The sequence below is a fragment of the Schistocerca piceifrons genome, chromosome 2, assembly GCF_021461385.2.
Source record: "Schistocerca piceifrons isolate TAMUIC-IGC-003096 chromosome 2, iqSchPice1.1, whole genome shotgun sequence".
Taxonomy (NCBI): domain Eukaryota; kingdom Metazoa; phylum Arthropoda; class Insecta; order Orthoptera; family Acrididae; genus Schistocerca; species Schistocerca piceifrons.
In genome coordinates, this window is record NC_060139.1 from 770,212,361 (window position 1) to 770,224,616 (window position 12,256).

The following is a 12,256-nucleotide window of genomic DNA, read 5'->3' on the forward strand; positions in this document are numbered from 1 at the left end:
TTTCTCGCGGTGCCATGAGGTCCCTGAAGGTACGATTAAAACACAATCGATAAGCTGTCGATGCCGGGCGATCTGTTGACTGCACCTTTGTCAATTGCGTTGTCGACTTCGTCTCGCGGTGCCATGAGGTCCCTGAAGGTACTGTTAAAACACAATCAATAAGCCGTCGATGCCGGGTGATCTGTTCACTGCACCTTTGCCGATTGCGTTGTCGACTTCGTCTCGCGTGACTGCCACTGTCAAAGCATCAGCCTCCTTGTGGGGGAGGGTGCGCGTGACGTAATGCAAAATGGAGTCGTCTGCTTCAGTATCAGCATCTTCTTCACTATAAGCGCGACGGTAGTGTTCGACGAATGCGTGGACGATGTTATTCTCATTGGTCACCTACGTGCCATGAGGCGTGGTCAGAGTGTTGATGATCTGCGGACGACGCCGTCGTTCGTCGGACACTATATGATGCATGGATGGAATTTCTAAACCAACATGATCGTGGCGCCCGCGTCCATAGCCCTACCGCTCCCAATTTCCGGCTTGCCAGTGCAATTATCCTTGCCGTCCTTTGCCGTTCCAACAGGTTGCGGTGGTCTAGCGGTTCTAGGCGCTCAGTCCGGAACCGCGCGACTGCTACGGTCGCAGGTTCGAATCCTGCTTCGGGCATGGATGTGTGTGATGTCCTTAGGTTAGTTAGGTTTAAGTAGTTCTAAGTTCTGGGGGACTGATGACGACAGATGTTAAGTCCCATAGTGCTCAGAGCCAGCAGGTTGTCTGGGGTTAGCGGCTGAGTATCCAGATCATGGAGAATCGCATAATAGAAGTCAACAGTGTTGCGATGCCAGTCGGCCGTGTCCTTCCCGTATCTCATCAGTGTCCTCCGGATCGCTGGTTTGGCGCAGTCCATCCACCATGTCAATGTCGAGCGGTAGCGGGGAAGGCGTCGTTCGCAGGCTGTCCACGTCTCAGTGAATTGTTGGCGACATGTCAGGTCATGCAGATGAGAAGTATCTAGTTTCTATGGCGCACGACTGCGTTATACAGATTGCGGCGGAAGGAGGACCGTGCAGATGTAAGCGCACTGGTCAGAAAAGGCCAGTGGCCAGGATTCGGCGCCCCGTATCGCAGATCTAAGAGTTTGTGAAGCATATATCCTGTCTAGTCAGCTTGCGGAATGATTGGTAAGAAAGGTATGGCCAGAAAAGTCGCCGTGTTGAACTTCCCAGGCATCGTGAAGCAAGAGGTCTCGCACCATTATACGTAGTTCCTGACATGTAGTATAGTGTGGAATCTGATCTTTGGGGTGCAGAACGGCAGTGGTCATATCGCCCTAAAAACAAGGGGGTGATTTCTTCTGAATAAAACTGGGCCCTTTCATGTCGTTGGTCGGCTCCTGAAGGAGCGTAGACATTAATGATGCGTGTCCCCATGGCAGTAAGTGCCATGGCCCGAGCTGATGGAAGGAAGGCGACGTCGGTCACAGAAATCCCGTGGCGGACGCAGATGGCCAGACCGCGGCCCATAGGATCACTCGCGGAGGCGTTGGCGGTATAGTCATTTATATCCGGGAGACTGACCAAGTGAACTTCCTGCAGAATGGCGAAATCAGTGTCAGAAGCCCAGAACATCTCTTGCATAAGGCGGATTTTCACCCTGGAACGAATGTTGTTGATCTTGATGGTTGCTATCTGGTAGGCCTGGTGGCGGACTGCTGGAGGCTGGTCCACGCTGGCGTCATTGCAAAGGCGTGGGCGTCGCAGAGGATCGTTATCCCTCTCTCCCGCAAGGTGTTCTGGGAAGAGTATGATTAGTGTTTCGGCCCCGACGGAGCAATGTCCCGTAACAGGTCCTGCTCCTCGACCTCCTCCTCGTGCTACGCCGTGGAAGCGGCCACCGATGTGTCGTTCATTTTGTCTGGTGCATGGTGTAGTGTCGCATAGGATATGTCCGTGAAGTAGTTCAGCGTCCGCATGGAGTGTCGGGGAGACGGACGAAGGCACACCGATGGATGTCTCCGCGCTCAAAAAATGGTTCAAATGGCTCTAAGCACTATGGGTCTTGACATCTGAGGTCATCAGTCCCCTAGACTTAGAACTACTTAAACCTAACTAACCTAAGGACATCACACACATCCATGTCCGAGGCAGGATTCGAATCTACGACCGTAGCAGCAGCGCGGACTGAAGAGCCCAGAACCTCTAGGTCACAGCGGCCGGCTTCTCTGCGCAGTCTTCATCGGCAGTAGCGGCTTCTGGGGCATCGTGCTGGTCGACGGTTGCGTCATCCTCGACTTGCAACGTCTCCTCTTCGCCGGAAACGGTGCGGTGCCTTCTCTTACGACGTTTCATAGAGCGTTGTTTCCTTATGCGACCCTCCGTGTCCGACGACGGAAGGGAGTCACGTCGCTCTGGCAGGAAGGTCCCGTAGGGACGATGAACGAGTCGATCTCCATCATGTTGCCGACGGCAGGGTCAGCGTCTGATTGTGTCGGCATCGTCGGAGCGGCGTCGATGACCGTCCGAGGTGGGGGGCCGTCCGAGGCGGCGGGCCGTCCGAGGCGCTCTCCGTCGGTGTCTGGTCGGGCTCGTTTGTGGTGTCGTTGATGGCGTCCGGGCGTCTTTGCGAAGCGATAGGAGAAGCAAGAGCAGCGGCGTAGGTCACTGGTAGAACCGTAGGTTGCGGTGTGGGTGGTCCTTCGGCAGCTTGAAGTTGCGTAATACGCCGTTGTAAGCATTCGGATCTAAGGTGGCCTTCTTTGCCGCATCTGGAACAGGTCCGAGGCTGGCCGTCGTATACTCGTATAATTATTGCACGGCATCGGCCGATCTGTAAGTATGACGGGACGTGGCTTCGGAGATCAATGGTGACCTGTTGGACCCCGTTTAGGATAGGATATGTCCGAAACTGTGTCCACTTCTCCGCAGTAAGGCCATGTACTGTGCCCTATGGTCGGAGTGCCACGACGACTTCCTCAGCAGGAAGTTCGAATGGCAGTTCGAAAATGCGTATCGACGGCATATCTAAGCCCGCGTGATCGACGGTTACCACCCCCACATCGCCATCATCATGACAGAAGCGGAGCCCCTGTTTGGTCTCATGAAGGATGCGTTCGTACCCCGCGTCGTTAATGATTTTAACATAGACCGTGCTGCTCACGATCGACAAATGTATGCCGATAATATCTGTAGCCGTGATCTTCACTTCCTCTCGCAGAAAACGCTCCACCTCGAGTGCTTTGGGTCGGGTATAATCGTTGCAGAAAGTAAGTCGGAGTGTAGATTTACGGTAACGGTTCGCCATGGATCGTATACGGTAAACCGGCACTTAAGCAAAGGCCGTCAGGATGTAAACAAGGCGAGCTCGCGCTCCGCACGCGGTAAACACGGACGCGTCCACTCTGTTGCCCTGCCAAAGGCAGACTACCACTCAGCTACCAGGAGCGGACGATGGTGGAATGTTCACAGTTCATCACATTTGCCAGTTCCCGAGTACACTGAAATGGATCATTATGGACTAATACGCTTAAACGATATTCATCAAACTCCGAAGGTCTTCCTGAACATGGAGAGCCACTAATGTTAGAACGATCTTCCTTAAAACGAGAAAACCATTCTCTCGCGGTGTTCTGTCCAATGATATTATCTCCATTCTCTGTGCAAATGTTTCTGTCTACCTCCTCTGCTACTCGTATTACCCCTGTATAGAATTCAAAGGGAAGAATATGTCGGAAATGTTCCGCTTTCTCCACTTGGTACTCCATCTTCTCGCGTCCACTGCTCCACCACCTATCTCCGTATGACAAAATGTCAATATGTAAACTCAAATAGCTACAGTGAACTACAGACTAAAAATGACGGTAGATAAATAAACCCACAGCAACTGGAAAAGCTACATGCAAAACGAAAACGTTACGATCTCTCGCACCAACTTAATATTTTTAAGGAAGTACAGGTTTTCTCTGCTTGATTGATTCGTGGTCTTCCGAGTGCTCACCCGATTTGTACTTTCATTTTCTGCCCAGTATTTGGACGACCGACTCAAGAGTCTTCTTCAGGTGCTGCGAGTTTTGCTGTTATGTGTACTCACTGCCTGGACTCCAACCAGACTGTGAGCTATTTTGATCTCACGCCACTGTTTATAGCCGAATTCGATTCCTGACATCCACTGCGCCCTTTGATGCTGTTTTATAGAGCACGTGCTAATACGTGGAACGCAAATTCCCTCAGCATTTTCAAACTCTCATGGACGTGATGGTCGGCGAGATTTTAGTAAATTGAATGCTGTACCCCAAGCGTTATTTAAAATGAAATCTCTATTCCTGTTTATTGGATTTTCTAACATCTTTATTTCAATATACTCCTTAATTACGTTGTCCCAGTATCTTGGAGTTTGCACCACATTACTGGTCTCATCGTACTTTAAATCATGATAGTATCTGAGGCAGTGCTCGGCGACAGCTTGATTGTTTTAGCCGGGTGTGTCGCAGATATTCCTTGAATCTCTCCTCGAATGTTCTGATAGCGTGCCCCCCTTAAGACATGCCACATTCGCATGGCGATACACATCCAGCTTCCAGAGACCCAGATCGTCTCTAACATTACATACTTTTTATCTTAGTTGAAGGTAGCGAATTACACTGAATGCCATATTTCCTTAGGAATCTACCAGTCTTCCCGGGTACTGGGGCAGCATACAGTAAATAAGCGATTTATCTTCCTTTCGTTGGCCAGAGTAACAGAAGAGTCGAGGTGAGAAGCAAGGACCATCTGTGACACAATCGGCTAAAACAATCAAGCAAATCAGCTGTTGCAGAGCACTGCCTCGAAAAGCATTTTGAAATTTAATACGATGAGACCAGTATCGTGGTGCAAACAGCAAGTTTCTGAGACTTTCGAAATAAAGATGTCAGAAAAACCTAATAAACGGGGATGGAGATTTCAATTTAAATACGCTTTGGGTCCGGTGCTCAATTTATTAAAATCTCGTCGACCATCACATCCAATACAGTTGGAAAACACTGAGAGTTTGCGTTTCACAGAGTCTTAGAGCGTGCTCTGTAAAATAAAAGAGCATCAAAGGGCACAGTGGACGTCGGGAATGGAACTGGGCTGTAAACAACGGTGTGAGACCAACAATAGTCCACAGGCTGCTTGAAGTCCAGGCAACGAGCCACATAACAGCAAAACTCTGAGCTTCTGAGGAAGACGGCTGCCTCGGATGTCGAAATATTGTGCACAAGATGGAAACTGTAATTCGGCTGAACACCCGGATGCTCAATGTTAAACAAAACACCGGTTGGCGAGCACACGTTTGATACTAGTTCTCCCTAGAAAGCGAATCCAGTCTCTTAAACTAGCACGAGCGAATGTAGAACAGAGTGCTAGTCAGTAATGTTAATCGCAACAAGTCGTTTTTCGTAAGCTATAAGTGATAAATGGAGGTCTTTGCGGTTAAAAGGAATGAAATCCGTTTCCGCATCGCATCTGCACTATCTTACCCGCAGGTCTTTTATTCACATTCGTGGATTTTATAAATCATTTTAATAAGTTTCTTACGCTGCAGCTTCCCAGTAGCATTGCCCCTGAAGCCGCACTTCGTAATTTTCATCCCATTGTCTAAGTAAAAATATATTGATCATAACCAGGTTTTAAAACATCATAGCTATGACACGTTCCGTAAGTTACAACTTTAAAGAAAGGAATTATTTGAAATTTCCGAAAAATTTGGTGAGCCAGATGCATTTGCCTTACAAGTTGTCGTTAAATATGATTTTATACCAAACGTTGCTCCTTATGTGAGACGAACACAGTAATCCAATCATGTAGCAATTGAAGAAAGGCGTGTTTCGTCCTTATACGTTGCAGCTATCAATGTCGAAAGTACACTGAAGAGCCAAAGAAACTGGCACACTTGCCTAATATCGTGTAGGGCGCTCAAGAGCACGCAGAGGTGCTGCAACACGACATGGCATGGACTCGACTAATGTCTGAAGTAGTGCTGGAGGGAACTGACACCATGTATCCTGCAGGGCTGTCCCTAAATACTAAGAGTACGAGACGGTGGACATCTTTTCTGAACAGCACGTCGCATTGCATCCCAGATATGCTCAATAATGTTCGTGTCTGGGGAGTTTGGTGGCTAGCAGAAGCGTTTAAACTCAGAAGAGTATTCCTGGAGTATGGTTTCTGGACGTGTGGGGTGTTCATTGTCCTGCCGGAATTGCCCAAGTTCGTCGTAACGAACAATGGACATGAATGGATGCAGCTAATCAGACAGTGTGCTTACGTACGTGTCAGATGTCATAGTCGTATCTAGACGTATCAGGGCTCCCATATCACTTCAACTGCACACGCCCCACGCCATTTCAGATCCTCCACCAGCTTGAACTGTCCCCTGCTGATATGCAGGGTCCATGCATTCATGAGGTTGTCTCCATACCCGTACACGTGCATTCACTCGATACAATTTGAAACGAGATTCGTCCTACCAGGCAACATGTTTCCAATCATCAACAGTCCAATATCGGTGTTGATGGGCCCAGGCGAAGCGTAAAGCTTTGTGTCGTGCTCCGAAAGCCCATGTCGATGATGTTTCGTTGAATGGTTCGCACGCTGACACTTGTTGATAGCCCAGCATTGAAATCTGCAGCAATTTGGGGAAGGGTTGCACTTCTGTCACGCTGAACGATTCTCTTCAGTCGTCACTGGTCCCGTTCTTGCAGGTTATTTTTTCGCACCGAGAGATTTGATGTTTTACAGGATTCCTGATATACATGGCACACCCGTGAAATGGTCATACGGGAAAATCCCCACTTCATCGCTACCTCGGAGATGCTGTGTCCGTCCGCAGCTCGTGGTCGTGCGGTAGCGCTCTCGCTTCCCACGCCCGGGTTCCCGGGTTCGAGTCCCGGCGGGGTCAGGGATTTTCTCTGCCTCGTGATGACTGGGTGTTGTGTGATGTCCTTAGGATAGTTAGGTTTAAGTAGTTCTAAGTTCTAGGGGACTGATGACCATAGATGTTAAGTCCCATAGTGCTCAGAGCCATTTGAACCATTTTTTAGATGCTGTGTCCCATCGCTCGTGCGCCGACTATAACAGCACGTAAAAACTCACTTATATCTTGATAACCTGCCATGGTAGCAGCAGTAATCGAGCTAACAATTGCGCCAGACAGTTATTGTCTTACATAGGTGTTGCCGACCGCAGCACCGTGTTCTGCCTGTTTACATATGTCTATTTGATTACGCATGCCTTTACCAATTCCTTTGGCGCTTCAGTGTATCTTTTTCAGGATACTGCAGCCACTGTACTGGTGCTCTGCATCAAATGATTAATAATAATGAATTAAAACAACGATAATTATTATGATAGATTGAATCCGCGGATGTCGGCATCCGCAGACCTACAGTAATAGGTTTGGTGCAGTGGAGTGGTGATAGTGGTAAGTGATACCGTAGGAATTACAAACTGCAGATTCAGTAACCATAATTTTGTCGAACGTAATATGGATGTAGGTTTCATAGTACTGCCTTTTTGAGAATAACGCGTAGTGAATTGTAACGTAAAAAAAAAAGATATCTAAATGACGCACTGTATTTCTTTCTCCTTGTAGTACCACATTTATGCGATATGTGTGGCTTAGTGAATTGGAGCCGCCAGTCCGGCAAGGTGGGGGCTGACCCGGAGTGTGCTTACAGGTGCAGATATCGACGGTGGCGCCGGTGGGCGTGTGGCGGTGCGTAGTTCAGAGTAGCAGGGCGGACCGCCGTGACGTCAGACGCAGCTACGAGCACGACACGGACGTGTACGTGCTCTTCAACCCCTGGTGCAAAGGTGAGATCTGCTTATACCGACACCTGCCTTCTCCATGTCCTATCATACATAAGAAACACAACTAGCTCCTTACTCACACGAAGTTTTGACCGCTATTGATAAGGGATTTCAAATTGATTCCGTATCACGCTCTAACAGCATGCGTTCTCAGAAATCATAAGTGCACAAAGGTATATGTATCACATTGGAACAACGGAAATAAAATGTTCAAACGTACCTACGTTCTGTATTTTAATGTAAAAAACCTACCTGTTAGAAACTGTTCGTCTAAAATTGTGAGCCATATGTTTGTGACTATTACAGCGCCATCTATCACAAAGCGAAAAAAAGTGGTCCAACTAAAACATTCATATTTCTTTACGTACTACATGAATATGTAATAAAAAATGGGGGTTCCTATTTAAAAAAACGCAGTTGATATCCGTTTGACGAATGGCAGCGCCATCTAGCGGGCCAACCATAGCACCATCTGGTTTCCCCGTTCAAGCTAGACGAGTTTCGTTCTTTGTAGTTTTTTCGTTTGATGCTTATTTCGTGAGATATTTGGCCCGGCCACTATCAATGGACCACCCTGTAGACCATCGTTGGCTAGCTATTCATACGCACCTCCTCAACCTCCTACGGTTTCCACTAGATCAAGTTCAGCACGAGGGCTTGAGAGATATTGTAAATGGAGGTTACGTATTGATCCCTGAGATATGCTCTGCCTGCGGTGAGGGAATTGGTGGTGGTGTGTTGCAGAGGACCAGGTGCACCTGGAGAAGGAGGAGCTGCGGCGCGAGTACGTGCTGGCGGACACGGGCAAGGTGTGGCTGGGCTCGGCGCGCCGGCCGCGCGGCCGCCGCTGGGTGTTCGGCCAGTTCGACGACGCCGTACTGCCCGCCGTGGCGCTGCTGCTCGAGAGGGCGGCGCTGCCGCACGCGCTGCGCGGGGACCCGGTCGCCGTCGCCAGGGCCATCTCCGCCGTGGTACGTGGCCGCCAGCCTCTGTGACGCGTTCAGCTCTGCCGGGCACTCTTTCGGTGAGGTGTCTGAATGTCTGTGGAGGAAAGGCAGCCCATTCTTCCTGAGCGGAAACCAGAGATGGCAGTGATGTCGACGATGGGGCTTCGAGCGAAGTCGACGTTCGAACTCGTCCACAGGGTGTTCCACTGGTTCACGTCGGGACTCTCCGCAGACCAGTTCATTTCAGGAATGAAACTTTTTGGCAGATTAAAACTGGGTGCCGGACCGGGACTAGAACTCGAGATCTTTACCACTCGCGGGCAAGTGCGAAAGGCAAAGGTCCCGAGTTCGAGTCTCGGTCCACCATACAGTTTTAATCTGCCAGGAAGTTTCATATCACCGCACTCTCCGCTGCAGAGTGAAAATTTCGTTCTGGAAACATTTCAGGGATGTTACGTTCCGCAGATTAATGTCTCGCAGATGCTGCTTCATGACAAGCTGCATTGCCATGCTGTCACAAACAATCGTCATTGTAGCATTTCCAAAATGTCCCTGCAGCAGCTGCTTCACTGATTGTGCAATGTGTGGAGGAGCGCCATCTTGCATAAAAATAATGCTATCCATACATTCACGCTGTTGAAGGGTTGGAATGAAGGTGGTGCGCAAAAGACTCCCATAGCGTTTATCAGTGACTGTACAGGTAACACGACCAGTAGACCCCATCAGCCTTGAAACCACACACATCAAAAAAGGTTTTGCAGCTCCCCGGTTCCCAGAACTCCTGAAGATAGACGTTGACTGGGGGTATTGTATCACAGACACAGTCGCTTTGACTGTTCAGAGATGTCACTAAGCCCGCCCAAAGATGTAAACAGCCATGCTTGAGCAGCGCCTGTTAGAGAGAGGAGGTCCGACAGCCGATCAGTTCCAGTCATTCCACCAGGAAGAAAGTACATGGCTCTTGTTGTCTGTAGTTCAACCATGCCTAGACGGTCAGTACCGCGGTTCGATCGCGTCCACATTGTTACTTTGTGTCAGGAAGAGCTCTCAACAAGGGAAGTGTCCAGGCGTCTCGGTGTGACCCAAAGCGATATTGTTTGGACATGGAGGAGATACAGAGAGACAGGGTCGATGACATGCCTCGCTCAGGCCACCCAAGGACTAATCCTACAGTGGATGGCCGCTACCTGCGGATTATGGCTCGGAAGGACCCGGACAGCAACGTCACCATGTTGAATAATGCTTTTCGTGCAGCCACAGGACGTCATGTCACGACTCAAATTGTGCGCAGTAGGCTGCATGATGCGCAACTTCACTTTCGACGTCCTTGGCGAGGTCCATATTTGCAACCACGACACCATGCAGCGCGGTACAGATGGGCCCAACAACATGCCGAATGGACCGCTCAGGATTGGCATCACGTTCTCTTCACCGAGGAGTGTCGCATATGCCTTCAACCAGACAATTGTCAGAGACGTGTTTGGAGGTAACCCGATCAGGCTGAACGCCTTAGACACACTACCCATTGAGTGCAGCAAGGTGGAGGTTGCCTGCTGTTTTGGGGTGGCATTATGTGGGGCCGATGTACGCCGCTGGTGGTCATGGAAGGCGCCGTAACGGCTGTACGATACGTGAATGCCATCCCCCGACCGATAGTGCAACCATATCGGCAGCATATTGGCGAGGCTTTCGTCTTCATGGATGATAATTCGCGCCCCCATTGTGCACATCTTGTGAATGACTTCCTTCAGAATAAGGACGTTGCTCGACTAGAGTGGGCAGCACGTTCTCCAGACATGAAACCTATCGCACATGCCTGGGATAGATTGAAAAGGGCTGCTTATGGACGACGTGACCCACCAACCACTCTGAGGGATCTACGCCGAATCGCCGTTGAGGAGTGGGACCATCTGGACCAACAGTGCCTTGATGAATTTGTGGATAGCATACCACGACGAATACAGGTATGCATCAATGCAAGAGGACGTGATACTGGGTATTAGAGGTACTGGTGTGTACAGCAGTCTGGACCACCATCTCTGAAGGTCTCGCTGTATGGTGGTACAAAATGCAATGTGTGGCTTTCATGAGCACCACACAGTTGCCATTGCGGGATGAAGCGGTACCGGTTGATGTGGGAGCGGATTTTTCGTTGGCCATATTCTGTAATGTCCTTGGAGATAGTATTGGGCTTCACCTGGCCACAGAATATTCCATGGTCATTCATTGCCCACTTCCAAGCCTGCAAGAAATTCTGTTATAGCGCAGACGTCTTTCTTATTGCTGCTGCTGAACGTAGATAATTTTGTATGGATAGCAATGTAGGATGTCTCGCAGAATTATGTGCACCGTACTCACACGCATGTCAAAAATTCGGGCAATTCCCCGTGCACTACATGTTCGCACACAACCGCTCGACCCCCTCCGGCAGCGCAGTGGCCACTTACCCTACTGACGTCGGATCAGTTGTTTTCCTCCCTCTGACACACTGCACTTCAAAAGAGACTGTCTTTTCGAATTTCGTAATCGTTTCTTCCAGACTCTTGGCGTATATCGAACCAACGCTTTGTTTTTCATACCCTTGCACGTCCAGACACAATCACCGATCTTGTAAATGAGTTTTACCAGCTGCGCACGATTCTGCATTGAGACAGTAAAACCGAGCGTCTCAGACGCAAACTGATCCGTCTTTTATTTTGCTTATTTCACTACTTATACCGCCATCTGTGTCATAATTGTCATTAACTTTATTTGTTTCCATAACGTTTCCATCTTCGATAATCTTCCGTTCAAATTTGACATCGTTCTGAGCAGTGATTCTTTTAACAGCCTTTTGAAACTGGAACTTTAATTTAAACACACTATACAAACGCGTATGGACATATGCCCTATTAAGAATTAGCATGTTCCACAACCAATCGGAGAGTCCCAGGGGTCACGTTCAGAATGCGTTGCGCAATGTTTGCCTTCAGTACAACTTGTCACATGTACATCTGGTCTCCGAGATAGAACACATTTAATGGCCCTTGTTATTTATTTTCTGTATTATTCAGTACAGAAAAATGATTTGTAAAGTGGAGTTTTACGTACCCATTCGATAGAGCGGTCCCAAATTAGTGTAGTGCGACTTTTATTATTCGAGATGTATTAGCAGGAACAGTAAAACACGATGACTAACCAGCTGCTGAATGGCGGCAGGAGTCAGCAAGGGCCAAGACAGTGCTGTCGCCGCTTGAGTCCTGGTTATTCTTCGTGTTTTACTGACTCTGCCAATACATATAGATAAATGTTTTTGATCCCTTACGGTTCTAGCGGTGTACTACGGTGCTGAGTCGCGGGGATGTCAGTGTGTATCAAGAATGCAGATACGTACCTGCAAACAAACAGAAAATAGCTTGTCCTTGGGGAAGTGAAACCTCAAAATTACAAATAATTTTGCAGAAAATACTGTTATTTTCAAATTAGTTACCCACCCAGAAATAATGCAAA

At 48.8% G+C, this 12,256-nt stretch overlaps 1 protein-coding gene across 3 annotated transcripts in view; it reads left to right on the top strand.

The window, feature by feature from the left end:
- The window catches only part of LOC124777371 (hemocyte protein-glutamine gamma-glutamyltransferase-like), a 165,266-nt gene that overhangs the window by 90,159 nt on the left and 62,851 nt on the right, over nt 1–12,256 (top strand). For all 3 annotated transcript variants that reach the window (XM_047252754.1, XM_047252755.1, XM_047252756.1), the window contains 2 exons: nt 7,688–7,823; nt 8,565–8,791. In XM_047252754.1, coding sequence (XP_047108710.1) covers nt 7,688–7,823; nt 8,565–8,791 — 363 coding nt within the window. The remainder of the gene's footprint in view (nt 1–7,687; nt 7,824–8,564; nt 8,792–12,256) is intronic.